Source organism: Hyperolius riggenbachi, chromosome 7, assembly GCF_040937935.1.
Source record: "Hyperolius riggenbachi isolate aHypRig1 chromosome 7, aHypRig1.pri, whole genome shotgun sequence".
Lineage (NCBI taxonomy): Eukaryota > Metazoa > Chordata > Amphibia > Anura > Hyperoliidae > Hyperolius > Hyperolius riggenbachi.
The window spans coordinates 214,784,960-214,810,877 of NC_090652.1; the positions used below are offsets into that span (position 1 = coordinate 214,784,960).

Genomic DNA, 25,918 nt, shown 5'->3' on the forward strand with positions numbered 1-25,918 from the left:
TGCGGAAAGAATATTGGTAATGGGGAAGGTTCGTGTTAGGTGGATTAGTGTGATAATATAATAGGATATGTGTACAATTACATATATTCTACTATTGATATTAGCCAGTGCACAATAGTAGAATAACATAACTTTTAACAATATTCTACTAGTGGTATCTCCCGGTGCGCAAATTACTGTGGCACCCTTTTTCAGCGTGCGTATTTCCAGGGACTGTGGCATACACAACAGTGCACAGTAGTGACAACTGAAATAAATTGCTCTGATAAATAATTCCATATGCAAAAACTATGGTGTGTGCTGTGAAAAACTGTGCCACATTTTTGCTACGTGTCAATGATCCTAACTGGCCATTAGAAGGAGAGGAGATACAGGTGCGTTAACCTGCTTGTGGTGTTACCTGGCTGTCAGTCTGGCTGTGAAGGTCAGCTACAGTGATGGATGGAGAGGAAGCAAGGACAGGGCTGTCTGTTGATGCTTGTTTGATGGATGGAGCAGGGCTGCAGCCAGAACGTGTAGCAATGGGAGGCACCTCAGAATGAGATGTGGATGGCTGAGGCTGTGTCTCAGTAAAGGTTACAGATCTCTTCTGATCCGCTGTGAAAATAAAAAAGATTGAAGTATTCAATAAGTGTTATGACTACAGATATATAAATGAAATATATCTGTGCTGGATGAAATATTCATTATAGGGGGAGATTTGCAAACAAAAATAAAATTGTGAAATGGTAGGTACTCAGATGTGATTGAGTAGACACAACTGACCCACTGCTTGAATATCAGGAGTTATTAAGCCATATATGCAATATTTTGCCAGGCATGGACCAGAGGGTGAGGCATGATCACCACAAAAGAGTGGATAGGCCATCTAATGGCTTCATTAGATAATTACATGTCCTTCTTATATTAGCTTACAAGGATGGAGTAAAAGCAACATTGTGAGACCCTAACCTAAATTCCAGACAGTAACAATACATCTTCTGTTGTTAACATTTTTAAGTGCTCTAACTGTTCTAAATATTAATTCTATCAATATTTCCTCCATATATCTACTGTTACCTGGTGCACACCTCTGTTTTGGGTACTTACCTTGGTAGATAATCTAGAGGCTTACCCTGCCCCACTCATCCTTGCTGTTCCTCCACTGGGTCCAGCTGAAAGCTGTCAACAAGCACATATTGATTGCTTGCGCCTGCGCAGTAGCATAGACATGATCTGGCTCGACTATTTCCACCAAAGCCTGAGCGGATCCATGCTACTGTGCAGCTGCAGTAGGGCTGCACTTATGCTTGGATGGAATCTCATCCGCAAACTTCAGGAGGAAACGGTGCAAGGTGGAGTGAGATGGGGGAAGCCTCTGGGGGGGAACAGCGAGGTGGAGGGAGATGGGGGAAGCCTCTGGAGGGAACAGCGAGGTGGAGGGAGATGGAGGAAGCCTCTGGAGGGAACAGCGAGGTGGAGGGAGATGGGGGAAGCCTCTGGAGGCAACAGCTAGGTGGAGGGAGATGGGGGAAGCCTCTGGAGGCAACAGCAAGGTGGAGGGAGATGGGGGAATCCTCTGGGGGGAACAGTGAGGTGGAGGGAGATGGGGGAAGCCTCTGGAGGGAACAGCGAGGTGGAGGGAGATGGGGGGAGGTTCTGGAGGGAACAGCGAGGTGGAGGGAGATGGGGGAAGCCTCTGGAGGCAACAGCTAGGTGGAGGGAGATGGGGGAAGCCTCTGGAGGCAACAGCAAGGTGGAGGGAAATGGGGGAAGCCTCTGGAGGGAACAGCGAGGTGGAGGGAGATGGGGGGAGGTTCTGGAGGGAACAGCGAGGTGGAGGGAGATGGGGAAAGCCTCTGAAGGGAGCAGCAAGGTGGAGGGAGATGGGGGAAGCCTCTGGAGGGAACAGCTAGGTGGAGGGAGATGGGGAAAGCCTCTGGAGGGAACAGCAAGGTGGAGGGAGATGGGGGAATCCTCTGGGGGGAACAGCAAGGTGGAGGGAGATGGGGGAAGCCTCTGGAGGGAACAGCGAGGTGGAGGGAGATGGGGGGAGGTTCTGGAGGGAACAGCGAGGTGGAGGGAGATGGGGGAAGCCTCTGGAGGCAACATCTAGGTGGAGGGAGATGGAGGAAGCCTCTGGAGGCAACAGCAAGGTGGAGGGAAATGGGGGAAGCCTCTGGAGGGAACAGCGAGGTGGAGGGAGATGGGGGAAGCCTCTGGAGGGAACAGCGAGGTGGAGGGAGATGGGGAAAGCCTCTGAAGGGAACAGCAAGGTGGAGGGAGATGGGGGAAGCCTCTGGAGGCTCCCTCTCTTGAGGTAAGTAATTTAAATTCTTCCGTTAACAAATTCACAGATTTACTTTAATAGCTGCTGAAATGACTAAAGTGGTGTCAGATTTGTTATTGTTGCATTGCAAAGCATAATGGGAAGCTGAGTAACTGGAGAGCAGCAAGAGGTTCTTTATGAGCAGGGCTCATCAGCTCCCCTCTAAAACCAGTGTAATGTGGACAGTATGAGGTAGCTTGAAAATGCCACCCCATTTCCAGCCTGAAGAGAATAAGAACTTAAACAGTGGCATTATTTAAAATGAAACTAGAACTGTGATCATGCGACCATATCAATGATTGATCAGTGTAGGTATGTGGCTGCTGTGTTCGAGACCTGTAATAAACTTGTTTTCTTACTTACCTGGATTTAAGCTTTAAGACAGAAGTTTGATTTACTTGAGAATTTCTTGCAGCATTTGTTATCGCACTTAAAAAGGACCTAAATTATTCCACAGGAGAGAAGGAAAAACACAGAAAAACCCACCCTGTTTGTATTTAGAGATAACAGTCTGTCTAATTCTCCCTTATCTGCTAGTAATGATCCACTGTAATTTAAGGTGTCAGCTCTGATCAGTGCCAAGGTTTGTGCTGTTCAGGCAGACAATATGTGAACACAGGAGGTTAACCATTTCTGTGCTCCCATGAAACCAGGAAGTAACTAAGTAACTACACTGCAGAATCTCAGTAGCCGTTCTGTGGGCTGTAACAAAGAAATGTTTTTCTATAAAGGATATTATGCTTTTGCTTATCCACTAAAGCAGAGAGGAAGTCCTGGGTTTAGGTCTGCTTTAAGATTCATATGCACATACATGTACTGTTGCCCACAGGGATCAGGATTTGATTTCTTGGGTGATTGTTGTACAGATGCATAGCCAGGCTAGAGGCTAGCAAAACTTGCTTTGGAGGGGGGAGGAGGGATGATGCATGGTGTACGACGGAGCATTGTCGGGAGATGCTTGTCCACACACTACATTCTTGGCCAACAAGGTCCTAATGACAGTCAGGTTAATGAAAACGAAATACTGGCCTTTATAGTTAACTGCACTGTGCATCTGGTCTTTGACAATATTTGTTTTTATTTGCTCAAATATTTATTACTAAAGGAATAGTATTAAATGATTCCACTACCAGATCAGGAAATTGCCAGGCACAAGTTCCCAGGCAGCTGAACGTTGTGAGCATATGAGATTTCTGCCCCCAATAAACTAAGGTTACCAATGGATGGTGCCTTTGATCATGCTCTGTGTCACTATACTTTAGGTCTGCTAAGGTTATACAACTTACCTGTGCTCGTACCTTTGGAATACTATCTTCTGCATCCTGATGAGACATCCTGGTTCACTATTCTCTTGTATTACTGATATTGTTGTTTATATATGGTGGTCTATGCATTCACGGGTTGGTTACAGTCAGATATGTCAAGCTGATCAGTCTGCCTGTGACTGGAATTCAACCTGATCACCACATGGTAAACTCAATTTTGATTAAAAAAAAGAAATCTGTAAAGCATCAATCAAACTGCAACGTTGTACTACTCAATGCAGTGCAACACTAAGTGGTCACACCCAGTGGCGTAGCTAAGGAGCTGTGGGCCCCGATGCAAGTTTTACAATGGGGCCCCCCAAGCACTCTATACATAGCAATTGATACGGTGCACCAAAACCTGCCAATGGCAACTACAGAGTCAGAGGTGCAAGGAAGGGATGGGAAACAGTTTGTTAATGATTACCACTATTCAAAGTATCTATAGAAGTGATTATTATGAGCACAGGACCAATAGAGAGCTAATACTGTAGTTGAGGGAGGGCCCTTCAGGGCCCCTCTGGCCCAAGGGCCCCGATGCGGTCGCTACCGCTGCACCCCCTATTGCTACGCCCCTGGTCACACCCCCCTCGCACTGAGATTTTGCAACACGTCAGATCACATTTTTTTGTGATGGGCAATAGATGCTTGGCACATTTGATCAATGTGATGGGATTGGACAGATAAAATTGATGCGTTTCAGACTTTACCTCTTTTATACCCCTTTGAAACTTCACAAACACATGTCTTGGTGTTACAGCAACCTTCATTCATTGAATTATGGTCAGAATAATTGATACTAACCTGTCTTTTGGTCCTCCTCCCGTATCTGCTTGGTGCGGGGTTGGATGCTCCTGCGAGTTGTTGAGAGCCTTGCCCCGTGCCGACTTCTTGGTTCAGTTTGTGTTTTCTGCCGTGAAAGTAAAGGTCTTCGTAGCTGAACCAGGTGAGAAGGAGAGAAAGCCCCCTGTTATACCACAATACAGGGGACATATTAAAACTGAGGAAGAATCAAGCTAATAAGTGCACGGCTTGTTCAGTGAATCTCATGGTTGTTATCAACAATGTCACTAAAAGACTATAAATGCATATCTGAACTCAAAGTAATATGAAGGCTGCCATCTATATTGCCAGACTGACATGTTCTTTTGGCTCCATTAATGCCTAGGCCACACATCTAGAACAAATAGGCAGCATACCCATTCTGGGTCATAGATTCATATGCCAGAGAGGTAATGCAACATCCAGGCAAGTAACATTTTTACATAGGAGTCACCAATGACACCTTTCATACTCCTCTTATTCGAGTTATAGCCACAATCGTGTAGCATGTGGCCACAGATTGAAACTTGTTCTTTATATGTTTTCTATGGTCTAATTCATGCATGGCAAATCAAAAACATAACAGCTTGTGGAGGTAACAGGTCTGTGCCTAGCGAATGACAATACTATAAAAGCAGCACTGGCAACACTATCACCCAGGTTTCTGTAAAGACTAATACATGATTAGTAAGAGAACACCAAATAACAAATGAATTTACCTATCTCAACCAACAAAATTTATATGTGATGCTTTAACAGGGGTCTCAAACTCAATTTACCTGGGGGCCGCAGGAGGCAAAGTCAGGATGAGGCTGGGCCGCATAAGGGATTTCACGGAAAAAGTCCTCAAATGTCATTATTAACAGTTTTAATTATTTCTTCTGAACATGAAGTGTCCGAACTATTTTACCTTATAGTTCGCTTCAGTGCTCCCATTGCAAGTAATCTGCCGTGTCCTTACCGCAAAACGAGGGCTGCAGAGCCCCCAAATCCCCCGGGGGGAAATACGCCGGCATTTCCTGGAAGGGGCAGAGCTTTCAGCTTCAGCTCTGCCCCTCCTGACGTGAATCGCAGCGGATCGCTGCCTCTGCCCGCCCCTCTCACTCTTCCTTCACAGAGAGGGGCGGAGAGAGGCGGCGATCCGTGCGGCGATTGACGTCAGGAGTGGCAGTGCTATAGCTGGAAGCTATGCCCCTTAGCGCAGTACTGGATGTTTGCCCGGGGGGTTTGGGGGGCTCTGCAGCCCTCGTTTAGCGGCAGGGATGCGGTGGATTACTTGGGAGCACTGAAGAGAACTATAAGGTAAAATAGGCAAAAATAGTTTGCTTCAGTGTCTCTTTTGCTGGCGCGGGCCACAAAATATTGTACCGAGGGCCGCAAATGGCCCGCGGGCCGCGCGTTTGAGACCCCTGCGTTATAAACTCAGACCTGTCAACCCCAGTATAGTAAAGGGTAGCTGTACTTTTAAACTGTTCTTTGCAGAAAGGTACTGTATATCCTCGAATATAAGTCTTCCTTGTCTATAAATCGAATTCAATATATGACCCTCTTAAGCTGGATTTTTTATTGACTCAAGTATAAGTCTACCCAGCAAAGTTAATGGCTGCATTCTGGGACCAGGAAGAATTAACAGCTGCACTTTGGGACCAGGAGGGGTTAATGACTTCACTGCATTCAGTATTGCAGCCATTAATCTCTCCTGGCCTTAAAGTGCAGCCAATAACTCCTCCAGGTCCCCAAGCGCAGCAATTATCCACTCCCTCCTCCTTAGTAAGCACTGCAACGCAGTATCTTTTCCTCTGCCCTTTCCTTGTTATTTGTGGCCAGGATTTTCAGACCTGTGTTTTCTTGGCATTTCCTTTGTTAAGAAAGTGTCACTTACCACTGGATAAATCAGTGCAAATGAGAATGGCTATAAGTCAGAAATGTGGTACAGAATCAAGTACAAGTCGACCCCTATACAATTATTTAGTTAGTCAGACTTACATTTACAGACCTATAGTTGAGAATATAGGGTACCTCCAGATAAGTAATACAAAATCTTTCAATATTGATCATGATTTTGCTTTATATGAGGAGATGAGAGAAAACAGTAGAACCTCATTAATCACATTTAACTACAGGAGAAAACCCTGACTACAGTCTATCTGGACTAGCAATCGCTTTATTACTAGTCTAGGTTAACATTATACTAATTACAGTATACATTAAGATTAGCTTCTTACTTACTGATCACAGAACAATTTTAAAAGCTCTATGCTGCTTCCACATTCTGAATCCAGCTGATTCTCTCCCCAGCTTGGAATGACTAAGCAGCAGGTGAGGTTATTGACAAGATTAATGATCAGTAAGCACTATGCCTTATCTTAGTTCACAGTTACAGGTATAGTCCTATTCAGAACAATGGCTGCCAGCTGATCACCAGAAAAATAGCACCATTACTGTAGAATTAATAGCACTTTTCTGCCCATCACCTGATATGGAAACAAAATCATTAAAACGTCTAATTTCTACTATTGAGAGCAAAACCAATTATGCAATATACAGCAGCGCTTTGTTTTCTGAAAGTGCAGCTATCCTTTAGGGCAATAAGTAGGTAGTAAATAAGTAGTGTTAAAGAAAGCAATGTTAGCAATATTCATATATTAATAACCTTAGCATATTATTATTTTATAAGGCATGCAGAAAACATGGTTATAAGGGGGCATTTGGCAAGATCTTATTTGGCAATTTGCTGACTTATGAAATATACTGTAATAGTATCATTCATTGATGCAGATTTGTAATCAAGGCCTTGGCACAAAATATTTATTGGCGTTTATATAGCTGATTAATGCATTTCACTGAAAAAAAAAATCAAAAAAGAAATACAATTAGATTAAATTCTATCCAAACCCGCCACAGTATTTCAGGACTGATTTTGCCTCTGTGGCATGTTTAACCAGGCTAAAAAGAATATTCCAATCACTGCATGTACCTATGAATGACACAAGTAGTTATTTCATATAGGATGTGCTCTGTCATGTATGGCGTGAATGTGAAGATATCTTTAGAAATGTTCATCCTGACAGTAACAGACTGTTGGTAGTAAACGTTCTAAAATGATGCACCATAATTAAAATAAATAAATAAGTGGGTGTTCTGTTTTATGGGCAAAAGTGTTAACTAACGCAAACCTATCAGTAGGCTCTGCTGTGCTGAAAACTTGTTTAGTTCTGGCGCTATGAGGGAAGTCACATGGTATACTGAGCAGCCACTGGAAACAATTAAGGTACGTGGTAGGGAGAGGCACACCTTTCCGTAATATTCGGGTGCGTAACCACGGATGCCAAGCAACATCCAGAAAGCAGTCCAATAGTAGAAGAAATTGGTTAGCACTCCAGCTTCTTAGTGAGCAAAGTTTTATTCTCCAATCACATGTCAACACTTAAGTTAACAATTGTTCCGGGGCCATCAGGGGTCCCCTTCTTCAGAACAGGGCAGACAAACCATATGACAAGTATTATACCTTCTTAAATACACCATCTAAAAACAGTGACACCTATGTTCAAGGAATGTACCTCCCCTCCAATTATGAACATAAACATATCCATATCTCATGATCTATACATAATCCAAGTACAACATATATTGCATCACATTCGGTATCCTTACTGTATGCCAAGAACATTCAGTTATCTCATATTTGTACATTTCGATCACATAAAACCTCAAGAAATTGGTTAGCACTCCAGCTTCTCAGTGAGCAAAGTTTTATTCACATGTCAACACTTAAGTTAACATTTAGCATTGTCATAGCATAGTCCCAGTTTCTGCCAGTTTCAATTCTTTGTCAGTAGACACAAGGAGGACCTGATTTCTTTCAGTGGAAGACAGGGAAACCAAATCTTCCAATGGTCATAGTGCAGTCAAAGACATTTTTTTAATTAGTTAGACTGCAGTCAGTCTCAGTCATTGGTCAAATTGTGGTGAAGGTCATAGCTGGAGACACACAAAGCAAAGCTCTTACATACTATGGGGGCACTAAAAAACAGAGATACTCTACGATGGCACTAAAATGTGGGGCACAGACTACATACTTTGAGGGGAAATGGAAACCTGTGGCATACTCTGGAAGGGAGCACTGGAAAGCTGGGATACATTAGGAGGAAATCTGGGTGGAAGGTTGGTACGAACTTTTTGGGGCACTGGAGAGCTTGGACATAGTATACAGCATTAGAAGCTGGGTTAGACTTGTGGGGGCTGCTGGACACTACAATTGTGAACACACTTTGGGGTGGCAAAACAGTAAAAAGACAATTCATCCTTTTAGATGGGTAAAAAATGGAAAGCAATGACTGTCTTTTGGGGCATAGGAAAGCTGTGACATATCTGGAGGATAACGGAAATCGGGTAGAATACAGAGACATTTGAAAGCTGGGGCCTACTGTGGGGGCTACTGGAAAAATTGGGAGAAACTTTAGGGGCTCTGGAGAGTGAGGACACATTTTGAGGGAGACAGGAGAGCTCAGACACAACACAAGAGGACTAGAGAGCTGTGAAGGAAACGGACAAAATTGGGAGAAACTTTAGGGGCTCTGGAGAGTGAGGACACATTTTGAGGGAGACAGGAGAGCTCAGACACAACACAAGAGGACTAGAGAGCTGTGAAGGAAACGGACAAACTTGGGCACAATAAAAGGGAACACAACAGTAATTGAGAACCTACATTTTCCCAGCAAAGAGCGCCAAAAAAATCTGATGCCAGCCCTGACAATCAAACTGTAATGAAGAAAGTGGTGGCTGGTGTAATGGTTAAGGGCTCTGCCTCTGACACAGGAGACCAGGGCTCGAATCTCGGCTCTGCCTGTTCAGTAAGCCAGCACCTATTCAGTAGGAGACCTTAGGCAAGTCTTACTAACACTGCTACTGCCTATAGAGCGCGCCCTAGTGGCTTCTGCTCTGGCTCTTTGAGTTCGCCAGGAGAAAAGCGCAATATAAATGTTATTTGTCTTGTCTTGTCTTGTCTAAACGAATTGTTTATACTACATTTTATATAGGAGCCTACTTTCATGTAGCCCCACCCACTTAACTTTAATAGTGACTTTATGTTTGACATGTTAGTGAGTGGGTGGGGCTACATTATGGCAGCCTCCTATCAGAATGGGGTAGTGCTCTCTTGTTCACAGCAATTTTTAGACTTTCTTACTGCATGCAGCACAATACATGTATTTATATTATATATTTAAATCATTTATTAGAAATCTGTTTCGTAAAGTTAAATGATCACCTGACTTGAAAGTGGCATCATGTAAGATGTTAGCCCATTAGATTTGCATATTCTACATTACTTACATTGTATGTAAATGAGACTCTTATTAGTATTAGCAAATTCTGTTGTTTTCATTTTCCAGTTGGATAAATCAGTCTTCTGATTACTGACATGTTTTTGTCAAATAAGCTGAGGACTTGATTATAGGAATAGCATTGCTTGTACTGTAGTGGAAATTGTTTTAATGTATGGTGCTCATTCCAAATAACTATACAATCTATATTCTGTCCTTGCAGTTAGTTTTTTCAACATGTTCATTTAATTGCACTTAGGTTTCTAGAGATACCTTCACATACACCATTTTCAGAGGAGATGAAGATGTGGCTTAAATGTTAATGTTCTGTGCTGTCCAACCATCTATTTACACATATTTACCTCTGCCGTGTGATGTAAGGCACATACATAAGTACTGGATACTCACATGAGGTTGAACTTACAGCGTAACATCATTGCAAGGATTAGGGCAATATCAGCTTATGTGATCTGCTTATTTCAAAAGCATTTAATGTACGTTTTGAACTACGTACTGTAACAGCAGCAGACACCTGAAGGTTCTTTCATGTCTGTAATGCTTTTGGAACATTTAACTGCTATGGCTACCATAAAGAATAAAAAGTGTCCTTATATAGTTCTGTTTTCCTGAATCGCTCATACAGAGACAACACATAGTGGCACAGACACGGGACAGACATATGTGTTGGTGATTGGGACACATAACACAGAGACACGTTGCTATGTACATGTACTTGTCATCAGGCTGAGACACGCATGACCCATTTATGTTTGCTGCTTTAATTAGGTATTACTAAAGACAAACTATTGTGAAAAAATACTTTTGCTCAAGTTTTTGACTAAGGCCTTATAAACATAGCATATCCACATCAACTTTTTAAGGCAACTGATCATTATGATCAATTTTAAGAATTGATGGTAACTGGTTGACCAATAATGCCAAATCAACATGCACGTCTATGGTGGATCCTTTAATCTTTTTTGCATGCCAAATTCTGGTAGGTTTCCTGATCTTATTGCATTATATTGATTAGTACTTGCATCTGCACAATCAATCAATGTTTACTGCCACATCTGATTGATAATCAGCTGATAAAGCAATTGTTCATCTGTCGATTCCAGTATCTCAGCAAAAGAACCCATTGCCGATCGAGAGGACACCCCAATCATTTATTAAGGATCCCACTAATGATCCAATCTTTTTTGTCCAATCTTACCATTTCTATGTATTTTAAGGGACTGCCTAAAGTATCCATTCAATATATTCACTCAGTTTACCCTTCTACTACATAGGGCCTGATCCAATGTATACTTTTTCTTCTAAGGTGTCTGCTAAGTGATATGTTATGTTCACGTTATAAATAAAATGCCTTTAAGCCACCAGAAAGCAAGAAAATACTCAGAATAATTCTGACAGTACTTTTTCACCTAATTTTTGGTACTTTTTCAGTTGCAGAGTGCAACAGTTGTTTTAAACAGAAAATGAAAAAGTACGGTATCTCCTAGGAGAAAACAGGAGAAAAAATAAATTAGATCGGGCCCATAGAGTTGGTAAGATAGGACAAAAAATATTGGATCATTAGTGGCCACCTTTTGCAAGGACATTGATGCCAATTCACAGTATGGCAGGTATTGTTGTGACAAGTGGAAGGAGCTGACCACCAAAGCAAACTTGCAGTGAAAGGCAGTAAAGTTTCAGTACAGTTTCACTGTGGTTGCTTCAAAGTGAAACTATGTCTGTTTATGGAGTGGGATCCAAGTTTGAGTTGTCAATTGTACCTTCCACTCTCACTAAGTTGCTCCTTTTGGCCAGTAACATGGCTAGAAAGGATGATATTTGGCTAGTGGAAGCAGCTTATTAGTGAGGAAGAAAAGGGTATTTTAAATTCATGATTCAATCCAGAGTTTCACTAAATAAACTATTAAAGAGGAACTGTAACTGTTTAGTAGAATGCAGTAAACTATTCAGGATATCCATTTTCACATTCAATATCCTGGTTTCAGCTTCAGAAACACTTCCTAAAGCTCCTGTATTTATTGCTGTATATTGGTACGTAGCCATGCCCTGCCACTGAGGCTAGTCCTAGTATATTCATCATGCAGAATTCTCCCCAAAGCATTCTGGGAGACCAGTTAAAGGGATACTGTAGGGGTCGGGGGAAAATGAGTTGAAGTTACCCGGGGCTTCTAATGGTCCCCCGCAGACGTCCTGTGCCCGCGCAGCCACTCACCGATGCTCCGGCCCCACCTCCGGTTCACTTCTGGAATTTCAGACTTTAAAGTCGGAAAACCACTGCGCCTGCATTGCCGTTTCCTCACTTCCCCTGATGTCACCAGGAGTGCACAGCGCAGGCACAGACCATACTGGGCCTGCGCAGTACGCTCCTGGTGCCATCAGCGGGAGTGAGGACACGACAACGCAGGCGCAGTGGTTTTCAGACTTTAAAGTCTGAAACTCCAGAAGTGAACCAGAGCATTGGGGAGTGGCTGCGCGGGCACAGGATGTCTGCAGGGGACCATTAGAAGCCCCGGGAAACTTCAACTCATTTTCCCCCGACCCCCCTACAGTATCCCTTTAAGTTTTTGTACAGGCTGTGAAGTGCTCAGTAACCAAACATTTTGCAGAGATCACCTGCGAGTACTAAAGATGCAGCTGTCTGTGATACATTTCAGAACGTAAATCAAGGAGAGGAAAGATTTTACAATGGGCAAACACTGACTAAATACTTTATAAATGAATATTGTAAATACATAAATAAGCAGTCGTATTCATTATTTTATTTTGGTTACAGTTACTCTTTAAACACAGGTTAACTTTAAAGACCATCTCCTGGGCTGATCTAAAATTATAATCTACTGTAATAACTTAGTAATGAGAGTGCCCAGATGTTCCCTTTTTTGTGTGAAATAAGGTTTCTGTCTAAAAATCATGTCATGAATCATGAAATCTTTACATGACCAAAAGCAACAGACTGCAGAGACTGAGTTTCATGCTCTGTGGGTGTGCCTGCTGCAACTGCTTTGATTGCATCATCCCCACTGTTCAGACTGCAAGGGGGTAAGACACAGAATGGATCTCTCTGAAAAGATTGCAGCCAGCAACATTGATAGTACTGTATGTAGGACAGGAAGTGGTCAGTATCTGGGCTCCTGGCAAGGTATATTACAAATTATGTATTTTCCATCAGCTAATCCAGCTCTGCGGCTCATAGCCTTCAAAGATGTAAGAAAATATTTTTGCCTGAAAAGAGACTTTAGAAATGCTGTCATGTCCAGCAAACGTCCATTTTTCGGATGTTTGCAACCAACATAGTGGAGCTCCATTGTACATTGAGAAGACCTCCTGCACTGATGGTTGGTTTAGATCAGGGGTCTCAAACTCAATTTACCTGGGGGGCCGCAGGAAGCAAAGTCAGGATGCGGCTGGGCCGCATAAGGATATTCACAATCGCGGCGCATCGCCGCCTCTGCCCGCCCCTCTCACTCTTCCTTCACAGAGAGGGGCGGGGAGAGGCAGCGATTGACGTCAGGAGGGGCAGAGCTGAAGCTGAAAGCTCTGCCCCTTCCAGGAAATGCCGGCGGATTGCCCCCCCTGGTGATTTGGGGGCTCTGCAGCCCTTGTTTAGTGGCGGGGATGCGGCGGATTACTTGGGAGCACTAAAGCGAACTATAAGGAAGCTTTTGCCGCCGAGGGCCACAAAATATTGTATCGAGGGCCGCAAATGGCCCGCGGGCCGCGAGTTTGAGACCCCTGGTTTAGATGATTTAAAAAGTTCTGTCAGGTTTGTCTACAAGCATGTGGTCAGCATTTGTTACCAAGACTATAAGAAAATGAGGGCTGATTTGACACAGAAATTAGGTAACTAATGGTGTGGCTAAGCGGGTAGCTGATTTCATCCTCTAAACCTAAATTTGAATATAACTCAGAATTAGAGTTTGTGATGATTTGTCATAAATGTCTCAGAACAGCACAGCACATGCAGTGTGTGTGCCAATAGCACAGAGTAAGCACAGCACTGAAGGGTTTGCAGGAAAACACAGCTTTCATATTTAGTAGTGAAGCCAACAGTCAGTAATAGCTGACATTATGGTTTAAGCTACATCACGTATCAGCAAGTGTAGGTTATGAGATTGTGTAACAATGAAGAGTGAAGGCAATGAGGATGAACTGATGATGTCTTATGATGCTGGAGTACAATTAGACACAGGACTGTGACAAACATAGATGTGATGGATTAAGTGATGATCACATAATTCCTGTGGACTTTGCTACTTACAGTAATGGGTATGTCCCCCAGTACCTGTGTGTGCAGCTTTGACATACAGGAAAAGCCAAATATGTAGAGAAAGATTCCTCTTTGATGCTGAGAGTGGGCACCATGTAGTTGGCCATCCTCATTCATATAGAGCTCTTACCTGCCTCAGGCCTCTCTTTCTCCCCAATGGTGGTTGTATGAGAAGGTTCTGATGACCAGGTTCACTTTGCACACTTGCTACCCTGTTGAGTGTTAACAGCATTAACACATGGAATGTTCACACACATGGAGGACACATGGAAGATGTACACGACAACATATACCACAACATATATATCAAACACTAAGTGACTGATCTGGTGTATGCATAACAAAGCCAGAGTGGAGGATTGTGAAAGTAATAAAAACGGATTTACCAATTTTCTTGCTTTCAGTGTTTCTCAGCAGAAAAGATTGATATCAACACTACAAGTTGTCTCTTGCTTATAGTTAGCTAGCACTAGAAAATGATGCTTTTCTGACTAATAAACTGCCCTATACAAAGAAAGCACATGATTCCACCATAACTCATACTGGGAAACTGTACTCTGCATGTATACATACCTTATCCAGATATATGCTCTGTACATGGAACACAAGTAAAGAAGTAACCATGCATAATTCCATCCAACAATAACTGCATCATCATCCTGCAGAAAATAGTAAGTGACACCAAACAGTGATCATATTGCCTGTTCATAGTTTATCAATAGCTGCCTCCCGGATCTGAAATAGCCTCACAGGTATCTTGTATTGTTGGTGTAGGAACACACTGGTCTATATACAGTGTTTATATGAATTCAGGCAGCTTAGGAAAGTCCACTGATTAGGTTGTATGCTTTTTTGCATTTCCAAGACCTGCCTGTTGGTAATGTGCATGAGCTGGTAACACATCATTTCCCAGCTGTATGTCTAACTTGCAGAAATGATCGTGGCGATAAAACACCATCAAAATAAACAACTGTAGATGTTCAGTCTGAGCAATTTGTACTGTAAATCTGAAACAAAAACAGAAAGCGGAACAGACCTCTTGCACTGCACACAATAAAAAGGCTTTTTTTTTCGAAATATAGTTGATGAAGAAATCCACTGATCTGTGTTTCTATGTTCGTTTGCCTAGATCAAAGTGTCTAATTAGCTTGTATCAGCAGCTGTGAATACACTGCAGTAGCACTCTGTGGCTCTCTCTCAGCACAGTAAACACTGAAGCTTAACCCCTTCTGTGCTACCCGCAAAGTGAAAGCAAGTTGTAAACTTTCAGAGTTTTTTTTAATATTTCCATAATTGTAATGAAGACATTTTTTTGTCTATAAAGGTTATCACACTGTGGCTAATCTTTTAGAGCAAAAAGGAGATTCTGTGTTTATTTCCACTTTAGATATTGTTGCAGCACAGATGTTGAGCAGTTCTAAGTAGTTGTTCTACTGCTTCTGGGCAATGCTTCCTGACATTTCCCCAACGCACTCACAGCACCTCCATACAGTGATAAAATGCCTACTGATTTCTCACCAGTCATCTTTCATATCTTATGTACAGGTCTGTATAACTAAATTAATTATATCATCACTTAGTGTTTTTACTATATGTCAGGGATGTCAAACTCAAATAAAAAGAGGTCCGAAATTGAGCTCTGGGATCAAGTCGTGGGCCAACCTCAATGTCTAGTGGCAAACTCTATCCTTTATAAAGATCCCTGGTGTCTAGTGCCCCCCCCCCCCCTATACAGAGTTCCCTGGTGTCCAGTGGTTTCCCCTCCCCTGATTGCTTCCCTGGTAATCTAGGACTTACCCTCCAATATGGCTTCTCTGGTGGTGTAGAGTGAGCCAAAAATAATGCAAAGTGGGGAAACCACCTGAGGGCCAAATCAGATGGCTCCGAGGGCCAGATTTGGCCCGCGGGCCAGAGTTTGGCACGTATGCTTTACGTGTAAGCTGGAGATGTGCTGTTCTGTAGGTATTCTGTATGTGGTTGGGACTACAGTCTGTGAACCATGTGGCTGATCTTGTGCTTGTCATTCAGGCTGACCACTTGTAAAATGCACAGGCTGTTGGTACTCATGCATAAGAACACCAGAGCTTTACTAATCACCAGAACCAAAGAGGTGTGCTTTCATGCTTTTGTAATGCCCATTGTAAGTCCTTTATCAATGTTAAGAATTAGTTATTCACAACTTAACCCCCCTGGCGTTACAATAAAATCACCAGGGGGGCGGCGCAGCACTTTTTTTAAATTTATTTTTTTTAAATCATGTAGCTAGCCTAGCGCTAGCTACAGGATAGCCGCTGTGCATCGGCATCCCCCCTCCCCTTCCGATCGCCTCCGGCGATCAGAGCAAACAGGAAATCCCGTTCAGAACGAGATTTCCTGTTTGGCTTCCCCCGTCGCCATGGCGACGATCGGGATGACGTCATCGACGTCATGGCATCTGCTGGAGTCCCGATCCACCCCTCAGCGCTGCCTGGCACTGATTGGCCAGGCTGCCCAAGGGGTCTGGGGGGCAGCGCGGCGGGTAGCGGTGAATTGGTACAGAGCGGCGGCGATCGGTTTGTACATGCAGCTAGCAAAGTGTTAGCTGCGTGTAACAAAAAAAATGATGCAAATCGGCCCACCAGGGCCTGAGAAATCCTCTGCGGCGGCTTAGCCCGCGCTCAGCTCGGGCTTACCGCCAGGGAGGTTTAATTCTGAACAGCTGTGACTGCGTAACCTGTCATTGGGAAAGTGACAAAGATGACAGTGCAAAGCAAATTTCACACTTCTGTACTATTGGGAAACCCAATTCCTCTTTTGTTCCAAATACAAAGTATTAAATACAGAGCAGATATTAAACACACATCGCTGTGATGACTTAAAGGGAACCTGAAGCGATAGAGATATGGAGGCTGCCATATGTATTTTCTTATAAACAATACCAGTTGCCTAACTGTCCTGCTGATCCTCTGCCTCTACTACTTTTATCCATAGACTCTGAACTAACATGCAGATTAGTTATTGTCTGACTAGAGAGACACACCTCCACCACCATTCTTTCACCACCGGGCAGCGCTGCAATGCTGACACCATCCTCTGGGTCTGATCACATCATACTATGTGATCTGGACCCAGAACTCGATGTCGGCATTGCAGTGCTGCAGTTGGAGGAAGAGAAAAGGAAGAGGAAAATTAATCCAGCGTCTGCAACAGGTAAATATAAAGCTGCTCCCTGCACCCACTCTGCATAGGCTGCCACACTTGGGGAGGCACGTATAGTTTTTCGAATGTAGCTGCTAAAGGGTTAAGTATACATAGGTGACTAAACACAGCTTCCTACACTACCTGCAACACAGTACAACAATAAATCTATTCTGCTACAAACAGAAACATTCACTACAAAACAGGGTAGGCTAGGAATAAGGAATATTATAAATTATAAATAGTGCATTTTGTTCTGTTTTAGATCCTTAGTTAAAATTTGCAGGATGAAACACAGGCATCATGGCAGCTATGTGGGTAGTATGATTGCCTTGCAATGTTGTTTTTATGGATTTAAAGAGCTCATCAAGGGTGCTGACAAAGCTGGCACTAGAGTGTGTACAAGTATGGTGGGGCACATGTAAACATGGAAACGGTTCTATAGATCCAGCATACTATGCCAATGCTATATGACAATCAGAAAAATACATGACCATACCACAGAATGGTATTGGTATAATATATACAAATTTATGATTTTGGTTTTCAAAATTCAACCACATGCATAGTTTCATTTTTAGAAGCAAATATCAAATATTTAAAATAAAATACAGATTATGTTTCAGAGCTCAGGGGCTTTTACATTCTAGTGGCTTTAAAATTGATCAGAATATTCACGGTTAATAGAAAAAGTGTGCAAAAGAGAAAAATAATGGTCACAATGCAGCACCACCTGGTTATTTCAACCATATAAAACCATTTAAAATGATATATTAGAACTCTTTGTTGGCTATCAATGTTAATATTTATGTATACCGTATTTTTTGCACTACAAGAGACTATAAGACGCACCTAGTTTTGGAGAACAAAAAAAGGGGAAAAATATACTAAACCTGGTGCAACTATGGTGCAGAGGCATCTTGTGGATGTTCTCCCCACAAATTATTGCGTCATCCCTGTACCTCTTGTATCCCCTTTTGTCCTCCTGTGTCCCTTATGTGTCCTCTTGAGTCCATCGGTGTCCTCCTCCTCCTCTGCCCCCCTTGTGTTCTTCTCCATGCCCCTTGTGTCCTCCTCCATGCTCCTTTGTGTCCTTCTGTGTCCTCTATTGCCCCCTTGTGTCCTCCTCTGTGCCTCCTTATGTCCTTCTGTATCCTCTAATGTTCCCCTCGTGCCCTCCTCCATGCCCTTTTTTGTCCCTGTGTCCTCATTTTTGTCCCCCTGTGTCCTCCATTTTGTCCCCGTTTCCTTCTTTTTGTCCCACTGTGTCCTTCCTTTGTCCCCCTGTGTTCTAGTTTGTCTCTGTGTCATCATTTTTTTTTCCATGTGTCCCTGTTTGTCTCCATGTCCTTGTTTTTGTCTCCCTGTGTCCTCGTTTATCCACGTGTCCTTTTTTTCCTGTGTCCTCGTTTGTCCCCTGATGTCTTTCATCTTTTTTGTTCCCCTGTGTCTTTGCTTCCCCAGTGCATAGTTAATAGCAGCAGAAGCTGATCTGAAGGTGCCTGGGGTGATCAGAGATCTCTCCCTTACTGTTCCCCTAGTACCGGTTGCATGTAATGAAGACATTAGGAAAAGCCAGCACTGGGGGAACAGTGACGGAGAGGAGAAGCCTTTCACTGCCACGGGTGCCCTTGGATCAGTTGAGAGGCATGCCTGCTGCTGCCTGCTGCTAATTACTTTGCATGGAGGAGAGGAGGACAAGGGGGACAAAGGAGGACACAGTACAGGGAGTCCCCAACATTGCGGCATGTTGGCAGTTCATATTGGTGGTTGTTTGTAAGTCAGGAACTCCCTGTATTTGTAATATAAGATGCGTGATGCGTGGACTTTTTCCCCTCGAGCTTTGGCAAAGAAAAAGTGCATTGTATATTTGGAAAAATACGGTATATGTCATATCCATGGTTTTGTCAGAACCGCTTCAATTCCTGAACCCGGTTTCAAAAGTGCATATAGTGGGAAGGCAAAAACCTGAATAATCACAAAAGTGCTGAGTGTAATGAAAAAAACCTGTGCAAACAATGTCCTTCGGGACCAATTACTATATATCGTGCAAAAAATGAATTCAGTTCCTGAGCTACCTAAAGTGCAATGAAAGTGGAATGAAACAGCATACAAATGTACTGGAATAAAATTGATGAATACTACGTCGGATTCATTCAAGGGTTTGTAGTCGAGTCCTGTATTAGGATTGCCTGACGGAGGTACGGGAGCCGCCCCACTTTCTCAAGTGCCAGGTATGTGGTGCTGTTTTGTGGTCATTATTCTTTTTCTCTTTTGCATATAATTTCAGTTGTGGTCATTGCACATGTTGTATGGATAGTGCGGCACACAATTTGTGTTTTAATATAGGGAAATATTTAAGCTTGCTTTTGAATTGAAACACTTATGCTGCACAGGAACCAAATCCTTTCCCAATATCCTATTGTAACTGCAGAAAGGAAATGTTTCAACGTAATGATTTGCATTGCACCATCAAAGTTCATGGTGACATCTCTGCACAGTTATGTACAACACAACTACAGCAAGTCACTTGATGTCTCTAGAGGGCATAGGTGCTTCAGTTAACCATTTCTATATTTTATCCACAAGTTCTCCCCGGACTGACAGCTAGTGAAATTCAGTTGATCGGCCAGGCACAGGTGTATAAATATAGCTGTTTTACCTACTCATTTCTTCTGTGTAATTGTACTTTGAAAGAAGCTGTAAAGTAAAACTCTTATTGATTTTACAATTTGATAGAGCACTGGGCCATATTTACAAATATTGGTGTGTTTAGAAAGATATACTGGGATCAGTAATCCAGGCCCTGAAGCCGCATATTACCCTCATAATGCCTTTTATACCCCACTGGTACTTTAGTGCTGCATCAAGGTATGGATGGCAAAGAGATGCTTGTGAGCTATGACATGAAGGGGATGGCTGTCAGGAGTGGGGATAGGAGTGACAACTGAGACCAGAAAAAATTCAGTTTGTGATCAAGAAAAGGCGAGTATGGATAGAATAGGCGTAAGCACTGGCTGACTGTGGCCAGGGGTTTTATGCCCTGATATGTGTTACTGCTCACTTGTATGTGCAGGGCTGGGTTAAGGGGCTCCAGGGCCCTGGGGCAAACTAAATCGCGGGGCTCCTGACTGATACACCCTCCCGCATTACCTTTCTTCTCTGCACCTCGGGGCCCTTGTGTGAAGCTGCAACAGTAATTCACCTATCCTGGCAGGCAGAGCCGGGACAAGGTCCTCCAGCACCCAAGGCTGAGACACCAAAGTGCGCCCCTCCATCCCTGCCACCCCAGCCATCACACACTGATTGCTATTAGACTAAGAGGCGCCACAGGGCCCACAACCTCCCCAACACCTTAATATCTAGTTATCTGGCTTGCAGTCACTGCTATGTATCCCTTTTTCTTATTTCTCTCTGCTTCATACACAATTAGGAATGACAGCTGAATGAATTGTGCGCCCCCTACCTACACTGCGCCCTGAGGCTGAAGCCTCTCCAGCCTATGCCTCGGCCCGGCCCTGCTGGCAGGCGGTGGCTACACAGTTCGAGGCACTCTCTCTCCACGCAGTCCTCCTCCTTCTCTATGACCCGGCGCGTGTTATGTGTAATCATGCACCGGGACATAGAGGAGGAGAAGAACTGCGTGGAGAAAGTGCCCTGGACTGTGTAGCCAACGCCGCCTGCCAGGATAGGTTAATTACTGTTGCAGCTTCACACAAGGGCCCCGGGGAGCAGTGCGAGTGGGGGGAGCAGGCATAATTTAGCAGGGTCGGCAGCACGAGGCCCGTGCAGAGATCGGGGACCTGGGGCAATTGCGCCCTTTGCCTCTATTGTAGGGCCGGCCCTGTGTAAGTGAGTGTTTCCAGGGAGGGTCCTACATTCAAAATTCAAAGTGTTTGGGCGCTTGGTTACTTTATATAACAACGGAACAGGTCAGGCATATGACAGTGGAAAGAAGATAAGGCTTTGACTTGTGATTAAAAAGTTGTGATTGGATTACGGAGGGTGTGGCCAACAAAATAGGCCATGGCCATCAAAAGAGGGGCGTGGTGAAGTGCTGGAGTATATTCCAGTGCTATATAAATACATAATGGTATGGTTGGATAACAGGCCCCATCAGAGAGGCAGGCAGGCAGGGGCCCAGCCCAGTCCCCGGGATCCAAACCCCCTCGCCCCACCCGATGCCCGCGCTGAACTGGCTGGGGGCAGTGGGGGGACTGAGAGAGTGAATGACTGGCTGCTGCTGCTGCGAGACTCACACAACTCCGGTTTTATGCTGCCTGAGCCAGGGCGAGTGACGTCACATCAGCGTGCGCTGCGCACACAACGTCTGACGTTGGCCGCCCCACCCGCAAGTACACAGCAAGAGGGACAGCGCCGCAGCGCAGGCTCAGGCTGGGCTGGCCTGGGTCAAATAAATTTAAAGAAACAGAGAAAAAAAAAAACAATTATTAAAAAACAAAACAAAATCAGCACCTGTTTTTTTAGGGGGTGCTAATAGGGTGCTTGGACAAATTTAGGGTGTGCTTCAGCACCCCCTGGTGCCGCCCCTGAGCTCCATGAAGCTGCCCTGCCTACAATCAGCACAAATAAAAATTCATTCATGTTCGGTTAGTGCTACATTTGTGCACATTTGGGCTGCAAAATCTGAGATTTCCGCTGCTATAGTTAGTGCTACGTTTGTGCCCATTTGTGCTGCAAAAGCTGAGAATAACATCACACGGAGCCCATATAACAGCCTACGGACATGAAACGAGTATGGTTGGGTGGTGTTGTGTCTGTGCTCATCTGTGCTGCAAAAATCATCATTCTATCTCTAATAGTTTTTAAGATATTCAAGTTTTTATAAAAGTGAAAAGTTCACTCAGCCCCCTACAACATGGGACACACTAGACCGAATCACATATGCGTCTTCCATAGCACATAGTGTAAAACGCATATGCAATTCTGACTAGTGTGTTCCTACCCTGAGTGAGGCTGAGTGAACTTTTGACCTTTATAAAAACTTAAAAAAAAAACCGTATAAAAACTTAAACATCTCAAAAACTATAAAACATAGAATGATAGCTGGATGGACTCGATCAAAGGAAGTGAAGAAGTAGCTGTGCCCCTTACAGCTCCGGGCCCCCCTGCAGTCACAGGGGCAGCTCCCCTCTAGTTACGCCCCAGTCAATCACATCAGCTAATATCACTGATAGAAAAAGATTTGGGGATGATTTTAATCTTTGGCAATGATATAACTGAAAGCTGCACATGTGGTTTTGGTTCTTACATTTTATTTATAACCTGGTAAAACTTGAAGTAAACGAAGAGTAGATGGACAAGTCTAATCCCTGGACAAAGAAAAGTTAAAAACTGTGCCTAACGGCTATACGCATCTCTGGAATACAGACATAATGAATGTCAAAGATGTGACTTCCTGATACATATTGGTCCAGTGGGTAGGGCCAGAAATAACACATATTCCATTCTGTCTCTAGAGCTCCCAGGTTGCTACAACTGTAATTCTTTATGGCAACATCAACCCTTTGGCCCTTATTCAATTCACCTTTTCTTCTAAGTTTTCTCCTAGGAGATATTTTTCCATCTTCTGATTAAAATAACTTTTGACCACTCTGCAACTAAAGAAATACCCCCCCAAAATAGGTTAAAAAGGACTTTCATAATTATTCTGAGTACAGTAGAGTCACGGTTATCCAGAACTCCACTAACCAGCAGTCTCAACCAACCAGAACTAATCGCCAGCAGTGCTCACAGTGGTGAAGGCCAACTTCTTAGGCTTTTTGTAGACTCTGCTGTGCTTAAAGACTGTGTTCCATGGATCTCCCAAGGTTAATATGCTTTCAGTTACTGTATTTTAATATCTTATACAGAGTTTATGGTTTTTATATAGAGTGGGGTAGATAGTAGTGTATTAGCTAGGCCTATTTTTAACATTGAGTCTCCAGCAACCAGAATATACACTTATCCGGCATCAGCTGATCCCCGTTGCTGCTAGATAACAGAGACTCTACTGTATTTTCTTGCCTGCTGGTGGATTATATGGCATTTTATTTTATAAGGTGCGATAATATCACCTAGGAGAAAACTCAGGAGGAAAAGTGAACTGCATATGGGCAATTGAGTCTGAGACCACACAGGGATGTGGGAAACAGAGCAATGCACTTCATTTGGGATTACAACATATTACAACATAACAACATAACAGACTGCTGGCAAAACAGGGCAGAGAATTATGATCTTTGAGGCAAGTATGGGACACAGTTCATCATCTGATTTCATATTCTACGAGGCACATAAATAATGTCCCAACAATGATTGTAGGTGGCGGGCAGATTTCTGAAACGATGTTTTCTCTTTTTCTAAGTCACAATACAGTTAAACATTAGTAACAATGACGATGAACGAATGACAATGAGCTACCGAGTATATTATTTTCTACTGATTGAGCACCATACTACTTTTAAAAGCTACAGACGATAATCACCAACCATTTTTACTAACACAGCGTCTCTCAGCTTCTCCTTTGCATCAGGGGAAAGTCTGGAATAAAGAGTTGATTGGCAATAGCCCACAGGAGCAGGCAGCAGGCAAGCTCCAGGATGGTTAGGTTTCCAATGGTAATAAATCCTGGAACAGTGTGTAATGTCATTATAATTCCTACTTCATACAATCAGGTTATATTATCATAGCTTCTCTTTGAAGATTGCCACACTAATTCCTGAGGTTTGTAGGTCATTAGTGATAAGCACAGTGGACTTATGGTTGAATACCTTAATGTCTGATTAGAGAACTTGACTTATCATTTGCATGATATCTTATAATGACATTTAGCAGACAGTATTTACTGTCCCCTGGTAAGGAACAGGTGAGAGCGGAAGCACTTCTAACTACACAGTCTACAGCAGTACCGGATCACAGGTCTGAACAGTGAAAGGTGCAGGGTCTCTATGAACAGAATACTAGCCTATTAACCTATGTCAACCTTCTTGTACAGATGGTAGAGGACTGAATAGCTGGCACTACTTCTAATAAAGAATATTTATCCTTTGTGCAAATTGATAGAGGAAATCAATATCCTCAAAATTTTATCTCTGAAATAAACTCTCAAAATTTCCTGAAATTGTTTTATTTGCACTATAAAAAAAATCATCATGTTATTTACCAAATCTTTGTATAAAGTCAAGTTAAAGTTCACTGCTGCCAAATTTTGACTTGAAACCAGCACTAATTCTTAGGAGATGAAAACAAACTAGCAGTGGTGAAATATGCAGATGTCAATGGAGATAATCACCCTTAGGATTTGTACATACAGTGGCCCATATGCAATTTACTTTTTCTCCTGAGTTTTCTACAAGGAGATCATTTTTTATCTTCTCTTTAAAATACATTTTTAATGGAATACATTTGAAAAAAGTAGGTGACAAAGTACAAGTACAATTATTTTCAGGAGAAAAAGTTAATTTCATATGGGCCATTGAGTACTACAGTAATCAGCTCTCCATGGTAACTTGTTGCCTCAATGCTGATATAATGAAGGTGAGCAATGAGATCTCCTGGTGCGTTTTGCATCACTTAATTAAAAGTAATTTGAGAATCCAGTGGGAAGAATGTGACCATCTGAGGGTGGCTGGAGAACATAAGTGGAGAAGGGAATTCTGATGTAAAAATCTCGCCACTACAGTTCTTGTGAAACCCAAGTACTAACTAATCATTCATTCTACTGATGTCTGCCTAAATATAAAATATCAGATTGAACCAACTATTCCACTTGATTGTGGCCAATAGACATGATCAACTTTTTCTACTTGATTTCTCTTATAGATGAAATCCTGAAGAATAACATAAAAACGAGACCATATGACCACACACAACCAGAGATGCACAAACTAATCCCATGTTTTTGGTTGAACAGCGAGGAGAACGCCAGCGCATACCACTAAGGGCCTGTTCATACTTGCTGCGTTTGTAGAACGCGTATAAATTCAAAGAAACGCAAGTTGAAAAACGCATGCGTTTTTCTTGCGTTTGAATGCGTTTTCTATTGCGTTTTCCACAAACATGTGACCCAGGGGAAAAAAAAAAATTATGGGAACCGCAGAGGAAAACGGACGCTAAAAACGCAATAGTACGCGTTTTTGATACGCGTCCATAGACTTTCATTGCGTCCGTTTCTATGCGGGACGGACAGAACTGCGTGCAGCAATGCGGATGAGAAACGTATGCGTCTCATACGCATACATGTGAACTAGCCCATTCAAAAGCATTAGGAGCCGTTTCTATGCGTTTTTGGTACCCGTACGTGTTCCCTGAAAACGTCTAGGAACGCGCATAGTCTGAACAGGCCCTAAGGCTGCATCTGAAATGACCACCAGCTCAGTGTGCAGCACCTAAATAGATTTTCTGCACACTTTGCAGTCAATTCAGATGCAAATCATATGCAAATCTGCTACTACTTATTATGCAAACAGGAAACTCAGGAGGAGGGGCTGGGAGCAGCTAACCAAGGTTTCAAATTTAGGTTAGGTCACTTGCCCGGAGGTTTGCCTCACCGTGGCGCAAGTGTCTAGTATAATATACTTTTGCATGCAAACCATATTGGAAGCTAAAGTTCCTCCTAGTTTAATAAATGTTAGCACTTGTCTTGGATGCAGGGCATGCATTTTTTAGTCTATCAGAGGCGGTGTATGCCTGTGCG

The 25,918-nt window shown here is 43.1% G+C and overlaps 1 protein-coding gene across 22 annotated transcripts in view; it reads right to left on the reverse strand.

The window, feature by feature from the left end:
- The window catches only part of UNC80 (unc-80 homolog, NALCN channel complex subunit), a 261,092-nt gene that overhangs the window by 15,328 nt on the left and 219,846 nt on the right, over positions 1 to 25,918 (reverse strand). For 13 of the 22 annotated variants that reach the window (XM_068245188.1, XM_068245180.1, XM_068245176.1 and 10 more), the window contains 4 exons: positions 14,617 to 14,634; positions 14,174 to 14,255; positions 4,417 to 4,579; positions 401 to 597 (listed from right to left, as the gene is read on the reverse strand). In XM_068245188.1, coding sequence (XP_068101289.1) covers positions 401 to 597; positions 4,417 to 4,579; positions 14,174 to 14,255; positions 14,617 to 14,634 — 460 coding nt within the window. Of the gene's footprint in view, positions 1 to 400; positions 598 to 4,416; positions 4,580 to 14,173; positions 14,256 to 14,616; positions 14,635 to 25,918 lie in introns of those variants that run through there. The other 9 variants (XM_068245196.1, XM_068245197.1, XM_068245186.1 and 6 more) reach the window with 6 other exon arrangements.